At 50.0% G+C, this 17814-nt stretch overlaps 1 protein-coding gene across 22 annotated transcripts in view; it reads left to right on the top strand.

The window, feature by feature from the left end:
• The window catches only part of Svil (supervillin), a 196404-nt gene that overhangs the window by 175177 nt on the left and 3413 nt on the right, over positions 1-17814 (top strand). For all 22 annotated transcript variants that reach the window (XM_085698962.2, XM_085698955.2, XM_085698958.2 and 19 more), the window contains 9 exons: positions 61-205; positions 626-902; positions 7087-7238; positions 9462-9567; positions 10332-10539; positions 11998-12131; positions 15014-15169; positions 16421-16564; positions 17550-17674. In XM_085698962.2, coding sequence (XP_085555088.2) covers positions 61-205; positions 626-902; positions 7087-7238; positions 9462-9567; positions 10332-10539; positions 11998-12131; positions 15014-15169; positions 16421-16564; positions 17550-17674 — 1447 coding nt within the window. The remainder of the gene's footprint in view (positions 1-60; positions 206-625; positions 903-7086; positions 7239-9461; positions 9568-10331; positions 10540-11997; positions 12132-15013; positions 15170-16420; positions 16565-17549; positions 17675-17814) is intronic.

Below are 17814 nucleotides of genomic sequence, written 5' to 3'. Positions count from 1 at the left end.
TGTCCCCACAGCTGGCACGGCTGGATCTGGGCTCTTTTCTTACCTGCTCCCACCCTGCAGGAAAGGGCAAGGACGACCTGACTGGGCCATATTTGGGAGAGTTACGGAGCACAACGAAACTATTCTGTTCAAAGAGAAGTTCCTCGACTGGACAGAGCTGAAGAGACCCACAGAGAAGAATTCTGGGGAAGTTGTCCAGCAGAAGGTACAGTGATCAAGCCCCGAGTGCAGGCCCTATGTGGAGACCAGTGAAAATGACTGTGGTGGCAAAAAGCCTGCTGGGGCACCCTAGAGAGGCCAGAGTGGTTTCTACTCCAGTCTCAGCTCCACTGTTGCAGCAGTGGGTGTGCAGGACCCCCATTCTTTCCTCTGAACATAGCCTTCTCCTAGTGCAGTCAGACACCCTGAGATGCCATGAAAGCTATATTTCTGCCCTGTCCCATGAACAGCTAAAATGGGACTGGGGATATAGTCCTATGGTAGCACAATTGCCTGGCTGGCAATCAAGTCCTGGGTTCCACCCCAGCACCACAAAAAGAGAAAAAGTAAAAGCAATCAAAACTGATGGGGTGTAGCAAAAGATGTCTGCAGCAAGGGGACACTGAGCATCTCTGTTCTCTTGTAGGATGATCCTAGGGCTGACACCAAGCCTTATGATGTGGCACGGATGGTGGCAGTGCCCCAGATGGCAGCCAGCACCATCCTGGATGGGGTGAATGTTGGCCGTGGCTATGGCCTGGTGGAAGGAGATGACAGGAGACAGTTTGAGATTGCCACCGTCTCTGTAGATGTGTGGCATATCCTGGAATTCGACTACAGCCGGCTCCCCAGGCAGAGCATCGGGCAGTTCCATGAGGGGGATGCCTATGTGGTCAAGTGGAAGTACATGGCAAGCACAGCAGGTTAGTGAGCATTCACCATCTCTGTTCGGAAAGGTTGGGAAGACAACCCCCGGAACAGGGTGCCCTGCATCATGTGTGGTGCTTCGTGTGCTTCAGAGCCCTGAGGCAATCTGACCATGTGCAGGTAAGAACCTGGAAAGAAGGACAGTGGGAGTCCTGGCGGCCTGGAGGGCCAGGACACTGGTGCTCACGTCCAGAAACAAACACATGCTAATGCATGCCTGCTCCTCACTCTTGCACTGCCTTAAAAAGGTTTCTGGAAAAGGTCATGATTGGCTTCCACATGGTCTTGTCATGTGGCCTGTGTGCTGTAGAAGAAGTCAATGAGTGTAGCTCATGCGAGTGCTTTAAACTGAAGCTAAATGGTGCTTCAGCTTGGTAGTAAATGCACAGCCAAAGACTTGCTTTTGTTGTTTGTTGTTTAAGTAGAGGTGCAGGGGTGTAGCTTAGTGGTAGAACATTTTCCTTAGCATAGGCAAGGTTCTGGATTTTAGCCCAACAAAAATAAGCTGTTGGAGAAGGCGGTGGTGGCACACACCTTTAACCCCAGCACTTGGGAGGCAGAGGCGGGCAGATCTCTTATGAGTTCGAGCCCAGACTAGTCTACAAGAGCTAGTTTAGACAGGCTCCAAAGCTACAGAGAAACCCCCTCTTTAAAAACAAACAAAAAAAACTAAAAAACAAACAACAACAACAACAACAACAAAAAGCCTCTTTGATGTAAACTGAGACTGTGTCTTCATTTCCCCACCACCCAGACCCAAATAATCACACAGAAGCTTTATTAATTACAAAACTTCTTGGCCAATGGCTTAGGCATATTCCTACCTAGCTCTTATATCTTCAGTTAACCCATTTCTATTATTTTTATATTTTGCCAAGAAGCTCATGGTTTCGTGGTGAGGTTCTGGTGTCTTTCTCCCTCAGTCTGCCTGACTCCACCTTCTTTCTCCCAGCATTCAGTTTAGTTTTCCCACCTATCTCTATTCTGCCCTGCCATAGGTCAAAGCAACTTCTTCATTCACCAATGGTAATAAAACATATTCACAGCATACAGAGGGGAATCCCACACCTCTTGGGGCTGCAGAGATAGCTCAGTGGGTAAAGTCCCCACCACACAAGGATGAGAATCTGAGTTTGGATGCCCAGCATCCACATTAAAGCTGGGCATGGTGGCTGTAACTGTATCCTCACTCTGGGGAGGCAGAAACAGATAGACCGCCTCCCCTAGCACAGTGTGTGAACTCTGGGCTCATTGAGAGACCTGTCTCTAAAAGTACGGTAGATAATGACAGAGAAAGATACCAGACTCTGCCTCTGACCTCTTGGCATTTGTTATTCGTTCATTTTCTCTCTCTCTCTCTCTCTCTCTCTCTCTCTCTCTCTCTCTCTCTCTCCCTCCCTCCCTCCCTCCTTCCCTTCCTACTTCCCTCCCTCCTTCACTCCTCTGAAACTAAGAGCACTAACTCTGTTCTATGGATCTGGAATAATAAATATTAATTGGATTCATTTTTAGATTATTTATGAGGTTTGGTTTTTTTTTTTAGCTTGGCTTGGGGTTTAATTTTTCTGTTTGGTTTTGTTTTTATTTGTTTGGTTTTGAGAGACAGGGTTTCTCTGTGTAGGCTTGGCTGTCCTGGAACTCACCCTGTAGACCAGGCTGGTCTCAAACTCACAGAGATCTGCCCACCTCTGCCTCCCAAGTGCTGGGGTTAAAGGCATGTGCCACCACCACTTGGCTGGTTTGGTTTTTAAGACAGGATCTCACTATGTAGCCCAGGCTGATTCAGTCTTCCTGTCTCAGCCGCCTTCACACTGAGGTTGTTCCAGGTGTGTGGAACTAGCTCCACTAGAGTCTTTTGGGCTCCAGTTGGTGAAATACTGCAGCAGCGCGTTCATCTGGACACCTCATACTAGAGACCACAGGGTGTGTGTTAGTGTGTGTGTAGGATTGTGAGCTTGGAGCGCAATCCTTCTTCTTTGCCAAGCAGTAATCGTTGTCCATAGTGCTCTGTCCTTCTCTTAGAAGGCTTACATCACAGCTCTGTGACTTCAAGACAGATTCCTAGCTTCCTTCAGCACCCGGGAACCTAGATCCAGCTGAGCACAGGGCCACGGCAAGCACAGGTCTTGCAGACTAAGAACTTCTGGGTTCTTCCCTGATGTCTGAGAGATAGTCTGCTACCAATGGCACTTCTTCATGACCACCTGCCCTGTGCAGGCTGCTTTGTGAAGGGCTGTTTAACAGCCCCTCCAGGGAGTGTATGGCAGGAAGGAGAGTAAACCAAGCGCAGGGAGAGCAACAGGATGTCAGGTCATGTGGGCGCTGATTCCCATGACCTGGGGCCTGCCATCAGTGAGGAAGCCAACCTGGGCAGCCAACACATGATGGTTGGGTAAGGTGGCTGTGAGGGTCATGGATTATGCAGTGGGCAGTGCTAGGTTTCATTCTGTGGCACTCCCCACAGACATCTGCCCAGGCAAGATGCTGGAGTCTTCCCCTGCCCCTCACAGTGGCTATTATCTGGATTTCTCAGATGAAGAACAGGGCCACCTACCGTCCCATGGCCAGAAGAAAGCAAAGCCACAGGCTAAAGTCTGTCCTGGCCTCTTTGAAGCTAACTATGACATGACCCCACTGTGCTGTTCACCCCACAGAACAGGGTTGAATCTGACCCTGGTGTGGGATGTGGGGTTCCGCAGGACTGAGTCAGGGTTGGACCCAATGCACTCTAGACTTCTGGGGCCTCTTAAACAAGCAGAACCAGAAATGGGGTCTCCAGGACCTTACCTTCCAGGCTTCCAGGCAGTGCGTGTGTGTGTGTGTGTGTGTGTGTGTGTGTGTGTGTGTGTGTGTGTGTGCATATGTGCGTGTGTGTACATAGCTGTGAGGAGGTCAGAGGCAGCCTCACGGGCTGTCCTCAGCACCCTCCACCCCTCCATGGCCCGGGGCTTACCAAGTGGTGAAGCTGGCTGGCCAACAAGCTCCGAGGATCTGCCTGTCTCCATCTCTCCTGAGCAGTGCTTTGCTTTTCCTTAGCATGAGTTCTAAGGATGGAGCTCAGGCCCTTCAGCTGAGCTGTCTACACAGCCCAGAAACAGACTTAATCTCGACAGTTCTCTAGCAGTGTGCTGTGTCAGGGGTTTGGGTAACGACTACAGTCTGGTGGATTACTATAGACCCTCATATTACTAAGTTAAAAGCAAATGTGTTAGCAATGAAGTTAATCTGTATAGGACTAAGTTTGGGTATTCTGAAGAAACTGGTAAGACATTAGTCAAAATGTCCTTGAGGAAATAGAGTGTATTGTAGGCATATACACTGAGGTCTGCTTCAGAACGTTAGGGTGAAGTTTCCTGACGTGTGAATTATATTTGTACAGTAGATTTAAGTCCCGGGATGTATGAACTGTCATGATAGCTTTTAAACATAGCTTTCTCCAGTAACCTGGAGAACAGAATGGCCTTCTATCACATTGAACAAAGGTTTTTGATGCTATCTAAATTAACTCTGGGTGTCTATAAATGATTCATGGATGGTTCACAGTTACACTTTGCCCACTCAAGGCTATGCAAACATGATCAGTTCAGAGCCACAGTAGATGGTACCGAAGTCCAGGCTTAGGCAAATAGTTTGAGGAATTAATAGAATCACTTTAAATACCTGGGAGTATTTTGCTAAGCAAAGGGCCCAAAATCAGATAAAGATGAGCTGACCTCTTCATGACTTAAGGGGGCTTTCTTCTCACCTTCAGATCTCAAAATAATAATTTTATCAACAAGATTAAAGTGGAAATGTGGTGATGGCAGACCCAGTGGGAGCTTCTTACCCTCACCGTGGAAATGTGGTGATGGCAGACCCAGTGGGAGCTCCTTGCCCTCACCCTTTTGGTTTAGTTGTTTTGAGACAGGGTCTCCACCCCACAGTCATTCTTCCTCTAGCTCTGGCAGCCCAGACTATTGGCATGTACTAACATGCCTCATTGAAAATCCCCTGGTTATCAATATTTGTTTTTATTTCAACTATTATGTGTGTACATTTTACATATTTGGGGCAGTGCATGTATATGCTCTTGTGAGTGTGTCCGTGTGGTAAGCACACATGTGTTTGTCTGTGTGAGAGAGTGTGTATTCATCCCTTAATCACTCTTGATCACTCCCACTCTGGTTTCTGAGACAAGTCCCTGACTGACCCTGGAGCTTCTAGACCAGCTACACTGGCTGGCCAAAGAGTTTTCAAGGATCTGCCTGTCCCCACCCCACACACACACACACACACTGGCCCTGCCATTACAGATGTGCCCTCCACTCCCAGCTTGGGTGTTAATTTTTAAATATGTTTGTGTTGCCTGCAGCTGCATTCTTCCATTGCTGACCCTTTCTAAGTCAGTTTTCTGTCACTATAACAAGACTCCTGAAACAATCACTTTGTAAAGAGAAAAGGATCATTTTGGCTCTCAGCTTCGGAAATTCCAGTTTATGACCATGAGTTGTGCTGTTCTGTGCTGTGGTGACAGGATACCTCAGGGCAAAGATGGCTCCACACACACACCAGCCCTGTTCCACACACGCCAGCCCTGCCCCACACACGCCAGCCCTGCTCCACACACACGCCAGACCTACCCCCACACACGCCAGCCCTGCTCCACACACACGCCAGCCCTGTCCCCACACATGCCAGCCCTGCCCCCCACACACCAGCCCTGCTCCACACACACGCCAGCCCTACCCCCACACACGCCAGCCCTGCTCCACACACACGCCAGCCCTGCCCCACACACGCCAGCCCTGCCCCATACACACCAGCCTTGCTCCACACACACACCAGCTCTGTTCCCACACACGCCAGCCCTGCCCCACACACACCAGCCCTGCTCCACACACACGCCAGCTCTGTCCCCACACACACCAGCCCTGCTCCACACACACGCCAGCTCTGTCCCCACACACGCCAGCCCTGCTCCACACACACACCAGCTCTGTCCCCACACACTCCAGCTCTGTCCCCACACACACCAGCCCTGTTCCACACACACGCCAGCTCTGTCTCCACACACACCAGCCCTGTCCCCACACATGCCAGCTCTGTCCCCACACACACCAGCCCTGTCCCCACACACACCAGGCCTGTCCCCACACTCACGCCAGCCCTGCTCCACACATGCCATCCCTGTCCCCACACATGCCAGCTCTGTCCCCACACACACCAGCCCTGTCCCCACACACGCCAGGCCTGTCCCCACACACACGCCAGCCCTGCTCCACACATGCCATCTCTGTCCCCACACACGCCAGCTCTGTCCCCCCACACACACGCCAGCCCTGTCCCCACACATGCCAGCCCTGTCCCCACACATGCCAGCCCTGTCCCCACACATGCCAGCCCTGTCCCCATACACGCCAGCTCTGTCCCCACACACACCAGCCCTGTCCCCACACACGCCAGCCCTGTCCCCACACATGTCATCCCTGTCCCCACACACGCCAGCCCTGTCCCCACACACACGCCAGCCCTGTCCCCCCCTCCACACGCCAGCCCTGTCCCCACACACGCCAGCCCTGTCCCCACACATGCCATCCCTGTCCCCACACATGCCATCTCTGTCCCCACACACACGCCAGCCCTGTCCCCCCCCTCCACACGCCAGCCCTGTCCCCCCACACACACGCCGGCCCTGTCCCCCCACACACACGCCAGCCCTGTCCCCCCACACACACGCCAGCCCTGACCCCCCTCCACACGCCAGCCCTGTCCCCCCCTCCACACGCCAGCCCTGCTGGGACACGAGAGGCAGAAGGTCAGGCTCCACCACTCTGTTTTAGCGGACTGTGATGTTTCCTTTGCTCTTGAAGCTCTTCCAGCGTTTGGTGACATCATTCCTTCTTCAGCCAGTCCTCTACCAAGAGTGGCAGAGTGTAGGAAAGTGTGTCTGTGTGAGTCTGGTCCTGCTCTCCGTCTCCATGCCCCCAGGCCACACACTAGGGGTCAGAGGGAGTCTGCCTCTGCCTGGGTTCCCAGAAGACCTTCGGTCAGATGAGAAAAAAGATGGTACCCATTTTGGCTCCACCACCTTTTTTTTTTTCTTACTATCTGGCCCTCAGAGACTCTGGGAATACGGCCAGACATTTCTTTGCCACCCCTTTGGTGTCCCAGCTCACCTCACTCTGCCGTTGCTCTCTACAGTGGGAAGCCGACAGAAGGGAGAGCATCCCGTGAGAGTGGCCGGCAAAGAGAAGTGTGTCTACTTCTTCTGGCAAGGCCGGCACTCGACCGTGAGTGAGAAGGGGACATCAGCTCTGATGACGGTGGAGCTGGATGAAGAGAGGGGGGCCCAGGTAAGCTCTGGGGGCCATTGCACGTCTGGACCCCGAGGACAGACTCCGTCAGAGCACGGAGCCTTGGTTCTTCTGCAGACTCTGAACCCTACCCACCCCACACTTCATCCTACCCTTCTGCAGCCCCGTCTTCAATGAAGTGGGTATCAGGTGCTGAATCCAGTCAATTGCAAGGGCCACTGTTCTTAGAGGCCTCCTCCTAACCCTAAAACAGGTGATCCCACAAAACAAAGACACACCACCCCCCCCCCCCCTTTTCAGAGGGAGCAGGCCCAAAGCTGACAAGCATTCGCAGGCTTCCATTGGGTGGTGCAGGCATACTGGGGAACAGTTTAGGCCTGAGAACCTTAACAACCAAATTATGCAAGCCCCTCTCCCTCTCCCTTTACTCGGCCCCTTTACCTCCTTCCTCGGTTTCCACAGCTTAAAATCACACTGCCATTTTGTTAGCTTTTTTATTACAATTTTTCCCAATGACCAAGAAAGAGATTCCACTTTCGGGCTCGTGACTTCAGAGCCTACATCGAGCCTGGCAGGCACTACTATCCGAATACAAGGGCTTGAAGACTTCTGAGCCGTTCTTCTGTTACATTTTATTTTTGGTGGGGGGAGGTCAGGGCATTGTTTGTGCTAGGCAGGGGTTTAAGCCTCCTGAGCTGCATCCCTAGCACGGCCCCAACAGTGTCTTTTAACGTTTGACTTGTCCATGCCCTGTGTCACATCCCATTAGTGCTGTTAAAGTAGGAACTGGTTCTGGAGTTTGGGGAGAGCGTGACGCTGAGGCAAGTGTTTCTACCATCTTAGCCGGATGAGGAACTGGCCAGAGCCTGAGGGCATGAGAAATGTTCTCAGAACTAGTGACGTCCCCTAAACATAATTGGAAGACAGAATGAATATTTTCCACGATAGATCATATTTCAGAAGTAGACCTTAGCAACAGTGGTGTTGTAACGTGTTCCCATAAGTAGGTGATTTCAGCTGCCTGATTTCAAAAGGTCATGAAGGAATATGTTTTAATCCTGTGTTTATTACACAGTAGGAGTTTGAGGTTAATTTCTCTCCTTCAAGCCTTTCATTTTTTTTTCATCCAACACATGGAGAATAAGCATAAACACATCAAACACTTCCACAAAATGGCGCTTGCCTGTGCCCAGCAGACCTGAGCTTGGTAAGATAACTTATGGTGCAAAAGTTTTCTACCTTTTGGGTACCCAGATGCCCAGGATGCCCAGGCTCAAAGAACAGTCCTTCTGTAAGGGATGGAGTCTGCCAAGGTGAGAGCAAGTGGTGTCACTTGCTGCTCATGAGAGGATGCCAGAGCAGTCAGGAAGAGCCATGTCACCGAGAAGAGACCAGTAAGAGGCAGTGTTGACTTCTGTCATTATGAAAGACACCCCAACAATAAGACAAGGGCTGGCTTCCCACCATTATGACAGACACCCCAGCAGTAAGATGAGGGTTGGTTTCTCATCATTATGACAGACACCCCATAAGTAAGTTGCAGTGCTGGCTTCTCATCATTATGACAGGCACCCCAGCAGTAAGAGGCAGTGCTGACTTCCCGCCATTATGACAGGCACCCTGGGTGTCTCTGGCTTCCCTGCCGTAATTGGTAGACTGTGTAGGTTTGGGGCTTGTGAGGAGGTGGCATGGCACAGCAGACAGACGTGTCAGAGTGAATCTACCCCCTTCGAGGACATACCCCCAGCGACCTAACACTTCCCACTAGACTCACTTCTTAGAAACAGCCTCCCAGAGCACGTCCTAAGGGAGCTGAGCCTTGAGGGCATGGCCCTGAGGGGCACTGAAGACTGAGCCAGCACCATGGGACAGGAGGACACCCCTCAGTGAGTCAGCAGCTCCTCCTCCTCATGGCTGAGAGGTGGGCCTTGCTGAACACATTTAAATCAGTCACGTCATAGCCCTACATAAAGTGCCATGAAAATGCCAGAGTCCATGACTCTGAAGGATGGTCCGTGACAGAAAACCGTGAGTGGTGAGAGGCAGTACACCTGGCAGCAGAGTAACGTTCCTGTCTAACATTACAGGGGAAGCTATACTTGAAAATACTTAGAAAAAAAGCCTATGCATTACACTTCTAATACTGCCTACTTCAGTTGCCGTGGGGATGTTGACTTGTGTGTGTCCTGTTGGTGTTGGCCAAGTTCCCTAAAACAGTCAAGTATTGTTTCATGACCTGTTTCCCCATGTTTCAATTTGAAGGTCCAGGTTCTGCAGGGAAAGGAACCCCCCTGTTTTCTTCAGTGTTTCCAGGGAGGTATGGTGGTGCACTCTGGAAGAAGGGAAGAGGAAGAAGAAAATGCACAAAGTAAGTTGCTTTTGGTGTTAGAATTCAGTTTTTGTCTCTTCTCCCTGAAGGTATTTGGAGAGATATCTCAGTGGTTAAGAACACACACTGATCTTACGGAGGACCCACATTCAGCTCCCAGCACCCACAGTAATCAGGCAGTCCACAGCCAGCTGTGACTTCAGTTCCAGTGGGATCTGATGCCCCCTTCTGGCATCCACAAGCACTGCACTCATGTGCACACACACACACACACACACACACATATACACACACATAATTAAAAGTAAAAAAATTAAAACCTTAAAGTAAGTCTGACCTCATAAAGTAGTGTCTTTCCCGCTGAAATCTGCCTAGTGCTGGCCAGGTTCTGCATTGTGGGGACCCCCACCCTGCATAGTGTTTCCTTCCTGATCTGCCCTTTTGTGTGGAGCGGCTAGGAGAGTTGTCTTGCACTGAATTCTCAGTAACTACCCACACTCTTCATGAAAATTAAAAACCGGCAGATTTTCTACCATAATCTTTTCATGGCCAGCACCCCAAAACTAAATCCTTAATATTTCTCTCTTTAGAGTCTTAGTATTTTATGTAAATCTTGGAAAGGTTTTTATTTTTTTCTACTTTATGAACTTCTGGTGACTTATCTATAGCTCCAAAAGACCTCCCACTGTCCTTGCTCGGCCTGTCCTCAGACGCAGTCCTGCCATCCCTACGATGTGTCTCTGACAGCACATAGGGGGCCTAATGGGCCCCTCATAACCCTGTGTCTCTGCTGTGCCCTGCAGGTGATTGGAGACTGTACTGTGTGCGAGGAGAGGTGCCCATGGAAGGGAACTTGCTGGAGGTGGCCTGTCACTGCAGCAGCCTGAGGTCCAGGACTTCCATGGTTGTTCTGAACGTAAACAAGGCCCTCATTTACCTGTGGCATGGATGCAAGGCTCAGGGCCACACAAAGGAGGTTGGAAGGACTGCTGCGAATAAAATCAAGGAACAGTGAGTGTTGCTCCAACTCCTGGAGAGATGCTAAGGCAGCAAGGGATGTCCCAAGTGCTTAAAGTGACCACAGTTGCACAGGGATCTTTGCAACTACAGCCAGGGCTCTGACTTAAGTCCAGGGGGCACGCATCTCCACAAAAACCTCCAATTTACAGGCTTTTCCAGCTTTCTGAAGACATGCCTGCTTCCAGGAAAGGCAACCATGAGCCAGCACTGTGCTCCTAGAATTCTGAGGCAGGAGGCACAGGCTAGGCCAAGATTTTAGGGGTATATAGCCTAGGTTATACAGTAAGATCTTGTCTGAAACAAACAAACAAAAGACAGCCAGGCAGATGTCCCCAGCAAACACAGTCACTTTGGCTTCTTCCCGTTGGTGCCACTTGCTCTGGAGCACTCGGCTTGCAACCTCTGCTGTTAAAGAGGTCCAGCCCAGGCCCGTGTCTTGGAAGAGTCTGAGAACATGTTTTCTTAGAATGGCAGAACTAGCAAAGCTAAAGAAGAAACTGGCCGACCAGTAACTTGGCCCTTCTTTAGAAAGCAGGGGAGCCCCAGCTGTGTGGCAGCAGCTAGTAGTGAGTTTTCAGACCCCAGGTCAGGAGCCCTGGGGCATAACACTGCTGGTGTTCTCTTCTGGGGGCTTCTTGGTAGGTAAGGTCCGCAGGAGGAGCCACATAGCCAGAGGTGCCTGCCACTGTGTCTCTGCTCTTACTGGCAGCCTGGGCAGTCTCAATTCCTTGAGAACTGTTGGATTCTTTCCTAAAAATGGTGTGTTCCACCATATACCAACAAAGGGTTACTGGGTCGGCCTGTTCTGCGGGCACTGACATGGGACGATGAGATCTGCCTTTCCTCCAGCTCCCCTGAAGGTCGGTGCTGCGTACTCAGGGCAGAGAGAAGGGAAACAGGCAACCTTCCAGCAGGCAGACAGATGGAACCGGCCTCTCAGAACATGCTCCTGTGGCCGGTGGAGATGGAGGAGTTTAAAAGATGTTCTCTCAGGAATCCAATAGCATTCGGGCCCCAAGAGGCTTTTCGCTTGGGCCACTAAAATCAACGCAAAATGATGAAAAAAGCATTATTAATTTATTCACTTATTCATTGAGCAAATACTCACCGAGCACCTCCTTGGTGGGTGTCAGCAGTGAATAAGCTCCTCTTTTCTCCGAGTGAAGTTTGTATGCTAGCAGGAGAGGACGATAAACAGGAACATTGTGCTAGATACAAACACTTGCGTTGTCTTTGTGGCACGCCGTGTGTATCTGTGCATGCTTCCCCAGAGCTGACTGGTCCTTCTTCCAGCACAGACGCTGATAGAATGTTTACAGAATACTTTCTCATTCATCAGGGAGAACTGCTTTTAGTTAGAGACACGGTGATATGTGGATTTGGTCTTGAGTAATTCTGTGCTGCAGACACTCCCAGGCCTGTAAAGCCTCCGCCATGTTTCCCATGCAGATGTCCCCTGGAAGCAGGATTGCACAGCAGCAGCAACGTGACAATACATGAGTGCGATGAAGGATCCGAGCCCCTGGGCTTCTGGGATGCTTTGGGGAGGAGGGACCGGAAGGCCTACGACTGCATGCTTCAAGGTAATGGCGCAGCCATGTGTCCATCTTCTTTTTCTCAGTCCACTCACTGATTCTTTTCACTAGAGACTTACTGAGGTCTAGAGGGCTGGCTCCACCAGCAAAGCACCTGCCTTGCAAGCATGAAGACCCAAGTTTTATTACTAGAACACCTGTAGTACTGTAGGGTATGGTAGTGCACCCTTAAAATCCTAGATCAGGGGGAGAAGAATAGAAGGGCCCCTGGACCTTGATAGCCTAGGCTGGCTATTGATGGCGCTCGAAGCCAACGACAGGCACTGCCCATCTCAAAGGCAATGGATGGTTCTCCTCGGGATGACACACGATAGTGCTCAGGCTATTCTGAGCTGCATGCATTCACACATGTGCGTATACCACATACACATGCTGTGTACAGCACACAGTAAATAAAACCAAGGGTAGTCTCCCAGAGGACATCTTCCAAAAACGGAAGCTGAGTCACACACTGTATGTGGCTCATTTTCATGCAAATAAAGTCATGCGTCATCAAAGAGTGTGAGCCTGGAAAAGACACAGGATTTTTCCCACCGGGAAAAGTTGTGTGCGGCCTCGTAAGAAGATAGTATTTGTGCTGTGCCTCCAAGGCTGGTGTGACTTGACCAGAAGAGGAGGAAAGACTGAGAACCCAGATGAACAGTAACATGGCAGTCGGGTTCGGCCAGTATCCATGCCGAAGGATGCAGTGGGAACCCCAGCGAGACAGGGTGTCCCCACCAGGTCGGTCAGCCCTAGGCCGCATAGAGACAGTGCGTTCTTGGCAGTCATGGCTGGAAGGGGAAGCTTTGGAGGCAATGGCTAAGACCCGGTGCCTACTGGGAGATGTGTTCTGGGACATGAGCATGTGATGGTTACCAGCAGCTTATGAACTTGGAACTTGAAGCTCAAGGGTGGACAGGAGAGGCCATCATTGACTAGCATGACCTTGAGTTTACCAACAGGAAGCAGGGAGAAGAAGGAAGAGTTGTGGAGCCCGCGCCCTTCGCTCAGTTGATCTCAATCTTTTAGGATTCAGAGGTCCCTCTGAGAAAAAGGGACGTAATCCTTGCAGAGGACTGAGGAAAATGTGTGTACAATGTAGACACGATCTAGGGATTTGACCTAGGAACTAATCCATAAACATTTATTGTTATTTACAAGCCAGTAGGCAGAGACAGACATACAAGATGCAGGACTAGATCAGTGGGATGTCATGGGGATCCAGAGGGGAGACCTGGAGCGCTAGACGGCAGAGCGGCTGGAGCGCTAGAGGGCAGAGCGGCTGGTGTTGAGCATCAGTGCAAGAGGAGCGGGAGGGACCAAATCCAGAGAGTTTTGCGAGACTGAGATACCTTGGGGATGGGACCCAAATCTAAACACAAGATTCCTTTGTTTCATATACTGACTTCAGAATAGCTGTCCCCATTCACCAGAGTGAAGGTAAGGACTGTGAACATGTACCTTCCTGACTTCCCCTAAAATATATATAATTATAATATACAAATCATAAGACAAACTTCCTTCTATTAACCACCTGCTGAGCAGCCCATGCTCAGGAGCTCATGAGTCTCAGATACCCAGAATTCATGTCTTCTCAATGAAAACACAATCATGACGACTGTCTCGTAAGCCACCCTCACCCTTTATTGCCTCAGTGCCCACCTTGCTGCCACTGAGACCTTAGTAATGCTAGGGCATTATAATATATTCCACTCTACCTAACCATCCTCCATATTGGAGAATAATGTCCAATGGTTTCTGTATTGTACAATAGTGTGGCATACCCTTAAAAATAATTGTTTATGTTTATCCATAATTAAGTAAATTTTTAGACACGTGACTTCTATATCAACCAGTGTTCTCCAAGACATTAGGCCAACCTTTTTTTAAAATTGTTTTTATTGAGCTATATATTTTTCTCCACTCTCCTCCCTTTCTCTCCTCTCCCCTTCAGCCCTCTTCCCTGGTCCCCATGCTCCCAATTTACTCAGGAGATCTTGTCTTTTTCTACTTCCCATGTAGATTAGATCCATGTATGTCTTTCTTAGGGTCATCTTTGTTGTCTAGGTTCTCTGGGATTATGAATTATAGGCTGGTTTTTCTTTGATTTATGTATAAAAGCCACTTATGAGTGAGTACATATATTTGTCCTTCTGGGTCTGGGTTACCTCACTCAATATGATGTTTTATAGATCCATCCATTTGCCCGCAAATTTCAAGATGTCATTTTTTTCTGCTGTGTAGTACTCCATTATGTAAATGTACCACACTTTTTTTTATCCATTCTTCGGTCGAGGGGCATTTAGGTTGTTTCCAGGTTCTGGCTCTGACAAATAATGCTGCTATGAACATAGTTGAGTGCATGTCCTTGTGATATGGTTGAGCATCCTTTGGGTATATACCCAAAAGTGGTATTGCTGGGTCTTGAGGTACCAACCTTTTTTCTTAACAGAAATTAACAAAAGCAAATATTTCCCATCACTCATAAACTGAGTACAGTATCCTTCTCCTGTGGACCAGATAAACTGGAGAAGATATTGTTTCTGTTTAATTTGATAGCTAGGAGTGTTGGGGTAACCTTTCATTTTTCCACATGCACATATGTGTGTGTCCGTCTGTGTGTGTGTGTCTCCTGTGTTACACACACACACACACACACACACACACACACACTTAGCTACTGTTGATCGGTAGAATGCTTGCCTCTGATGCCCAATGTTGCAAAAAACAAACACATACAAAAAACAGACTTCCCCATTAGAAAGCGGATATAAACCAAACCTGCCTTATTTTCCACCAGCTCTTCGAGTTGTTTCATATTTTGCATTCAGTCCTTCCGGAAGTTGGTGCATATGGTGTCCTTAGCTTTGTTCTCTTTTCTTTGGAAGATCCTGGAAGTTTTAACTTCGCGCCCCGACTGTTCATCCTCAGCAGCTCCTCTGGAGACTTCTCTGCCACAGAGTTTGTGTACCCTGCGCGAGCGCCCTCTGCCGTCAGCTCCATGCCTTTCCTGCAAGAGGATCTGTACAGCGCGCCACAGCCAGGTGAGGCCTGCAGGGGGCGTGGTTGGGCTGCGGGGCGCCCTCCTGGAAGCCTTTCTTTCCCTTTCTTTTTGAGCAGTTCCTATCTACCAAGTACACAGCTAGCGTACTTGCTGAGGACATTTCCTTTTATCTACCCACGGCAAAGCAAACAAAGGCAGGCACGTAGCATTGTTGCTTCCTCCGTCCAAAGAGGCCGATGACCGTACCACTTGGCATCCCTGCCATTCTCCCAGTCTTCCGCTCCAACTTTCTGCTTCGTGGTCCCTTGCGAGCTGCCCTTTCTCCAGCTTCCATGTTTGGATTTAAAATTGGGGAAATGGGAAAGGCGCAGTTTGTTATGACCCTCCTGCTCCAGTAGACTTTTCCTTTTTATCGCTTTGGCCAGAAGATGTCATGCAGCCACTCCAACTGCCAAAAAGCCTAGGAAAGCAAGTGGCCAAGGAAAAGAACATAGGACAGCTCTCTGCTGAACTAAGACTGCAGACTAAATCTCCCAATTTCAAGACCAGTAGTGTTCCCACCAAGCCATGCCCTAATGCCCAAACCTATACAGAGGAAATGCTCTCCATAGACCCTCCCACTTCCTGCCAATCAAGCACCTGGCTCATAGTTTGTCCTCAGCCTGGAGCTGCAACAGTAGTTGCCCTACCACCAGTTCGGGACTTGGCAGATGCATACGTCATACTGTGGGCAGTAGCCACGAGTATCTAAGGGAGAAGGCTACTCCCTGCCCTTGCATTCCTGGGCTTTGGATAGATCATCAACACCCACGGGCTTTTAAAGCAATCCCAAAATGCATGTCAGGAGGGACCTCAGTGCCCATGAGCTGTCAAGTGGAGAGCACTTGTCTCATAGAGGAGTCAGGTGAAGGCTTGAAGGCAAGGAGGAAGAGACAGGAGGATCCTGTCTAAAATGTGCTTCCCTCTATGACTGCTCAGAGCATCATAGGAGTTGAGGGCAAGCCAGATGTGAACTCATTAGAGACCAGAAGTGGCTAACAGCAGAGCCCTAGTGACATCTGAAAGGGCTACCAGCCCTGTGGTTGAGCTGGGAAGGAAGGAAACAAAGAGACCTTTCTTGGGTTACCTCCTTGTCCAGCTAGGGTCCTTCATAGTTTAACCGGGGAGGACAGAGTGTGCAGGAGCTCGGAACTTTGGGGGCAGCTGATAGAGCTGCAAGGCTTCCATGTGGCAGCATGCACCGGAAGGTCTGTGAAGTACCTCATGGCCTGGTTCTGCCCTTACCTCACAGCACTCTTTCTTGTTGACAATCACCACGAGGTGTACCTCTGGCAAGGCTGGTGGCCCGCCGAGAACAAGATAACTGGCTCTGCCCGCATTCGCTGGGCCTCAGACCGGAAGAGCGCCATGGAGACGGTCCTGCAATATTGCCGAGGTGAGAACTAAAGGGAGGGGGTGGAGAGGCATCACAGGCCAACCATGTCCCTCCTGAGATGCCCCAACCTCGAGAAGGCTCCAGCCCTCCCCTTTAACTGCTAGCGCTTGTCAATATTTAGGTCAATACATCCTCTGCCACCAGAACAAAGGAGAGTCCATTTGGTGAGCTTACCCACGGGGTATCCCCTTTAACTGCTAGCGCTTGTCAATATTTAGGTCTATACATTCTCTGCCACCAGAACAAAGGAGAGTCCATTTGGTGAGCTTACCCACGGGGTATTGTGAAGCCGCCTGCACCGACACCCCTCTTATGTGGGGGTGAGTAGCTGAGTGACCTCCACAGCTCACCTTTCTCTTCAGGCAGCGCCTACATTAGAGAACAGAGATGTGCTCAAACTGGTTAAGAACCAGTGCCAGCCTTTCGTTTAGTATTTTGGTGTTGTATCCAGCAGTAAAAATAAGACTAAACTAAGATTCTGCAGTGAATCCCTGGCTCCTTAGCTAGCATCCACATAAATCTGGGGCCTTTTATGTAAAGTAGAAGCCAGTTTTGTCTGCATGTTGATGCTTAATACACCTGAGTGTGTACAGTCGATTCTTTCCATGGAAAACTCTCTGTGAACAACCTTTCAGGTACCACCCAGTGCTCACGCGCACCTGGAAGATGCTGTCGTTGACTGTCAGGGAAACCCTTCACAGGCAAATGAAAGGAAGCAGACCTGCCTGGTGGGGGTTCCCAGGGGAACATCAACCCCCAGGGAACCAGAAACATTTTGTCAGGTTCAGGAAGTGGGGGGCGGGTGTCAGGTCGATGTCACGTCTGCGTTAAAGAAGTAAGCCTAAAAGCATTGTTAGAGTGACCTATAATCCACATTGTAAATGTGAAAGTCAAGAGTTTTGAAGGAAAATGGGCCAAACCAGAGGAAAAGCAGGGAGGCCAGGCTCATTGGGTCCACTGACATGTGCCTTCTGCACCCCAACAGGAAAGAATCTCAAAAGGCCACCCCCCAAGTCTTACCTTATCCATGCTGGACTGGAGCCCCTGACATTCACCAACATGTTCCCCAGCTGGGAACACAGAGAGGACATCGCCGAGATCACAGAAATGGTGAGCCCCCACCACCCCCAGCCCGGGCCTCTGCTGGCCTCTGCACTGGGGAGCCCCACCAGAGGAGAAGCAGCAGACTGAACTCTGAATGTGGGTCCAGGGGTAACAGACAATATCCAGAATTTACAAAGAACTTTGAA

The sequence above is a fragment of the Myodes glareolus genome, chromosome 14, assembly GCF_982192425.1.
Source record: "Myodes glareolus chromosome 14, mMyoGla1.1, whole genome shotgun sequence".
Classification (NCBI taxonomy): Eukaryota; Metazoa; Chordata; class Mammalia; order Rodentia; family Cricetidae; genus Myodes; species Myodes glareolus.
The sequence above is the reverse complement of the archived record's forward strand: the minus strand, read 5'-3'. Positions and strand labels throughout refer to the sequence as shown.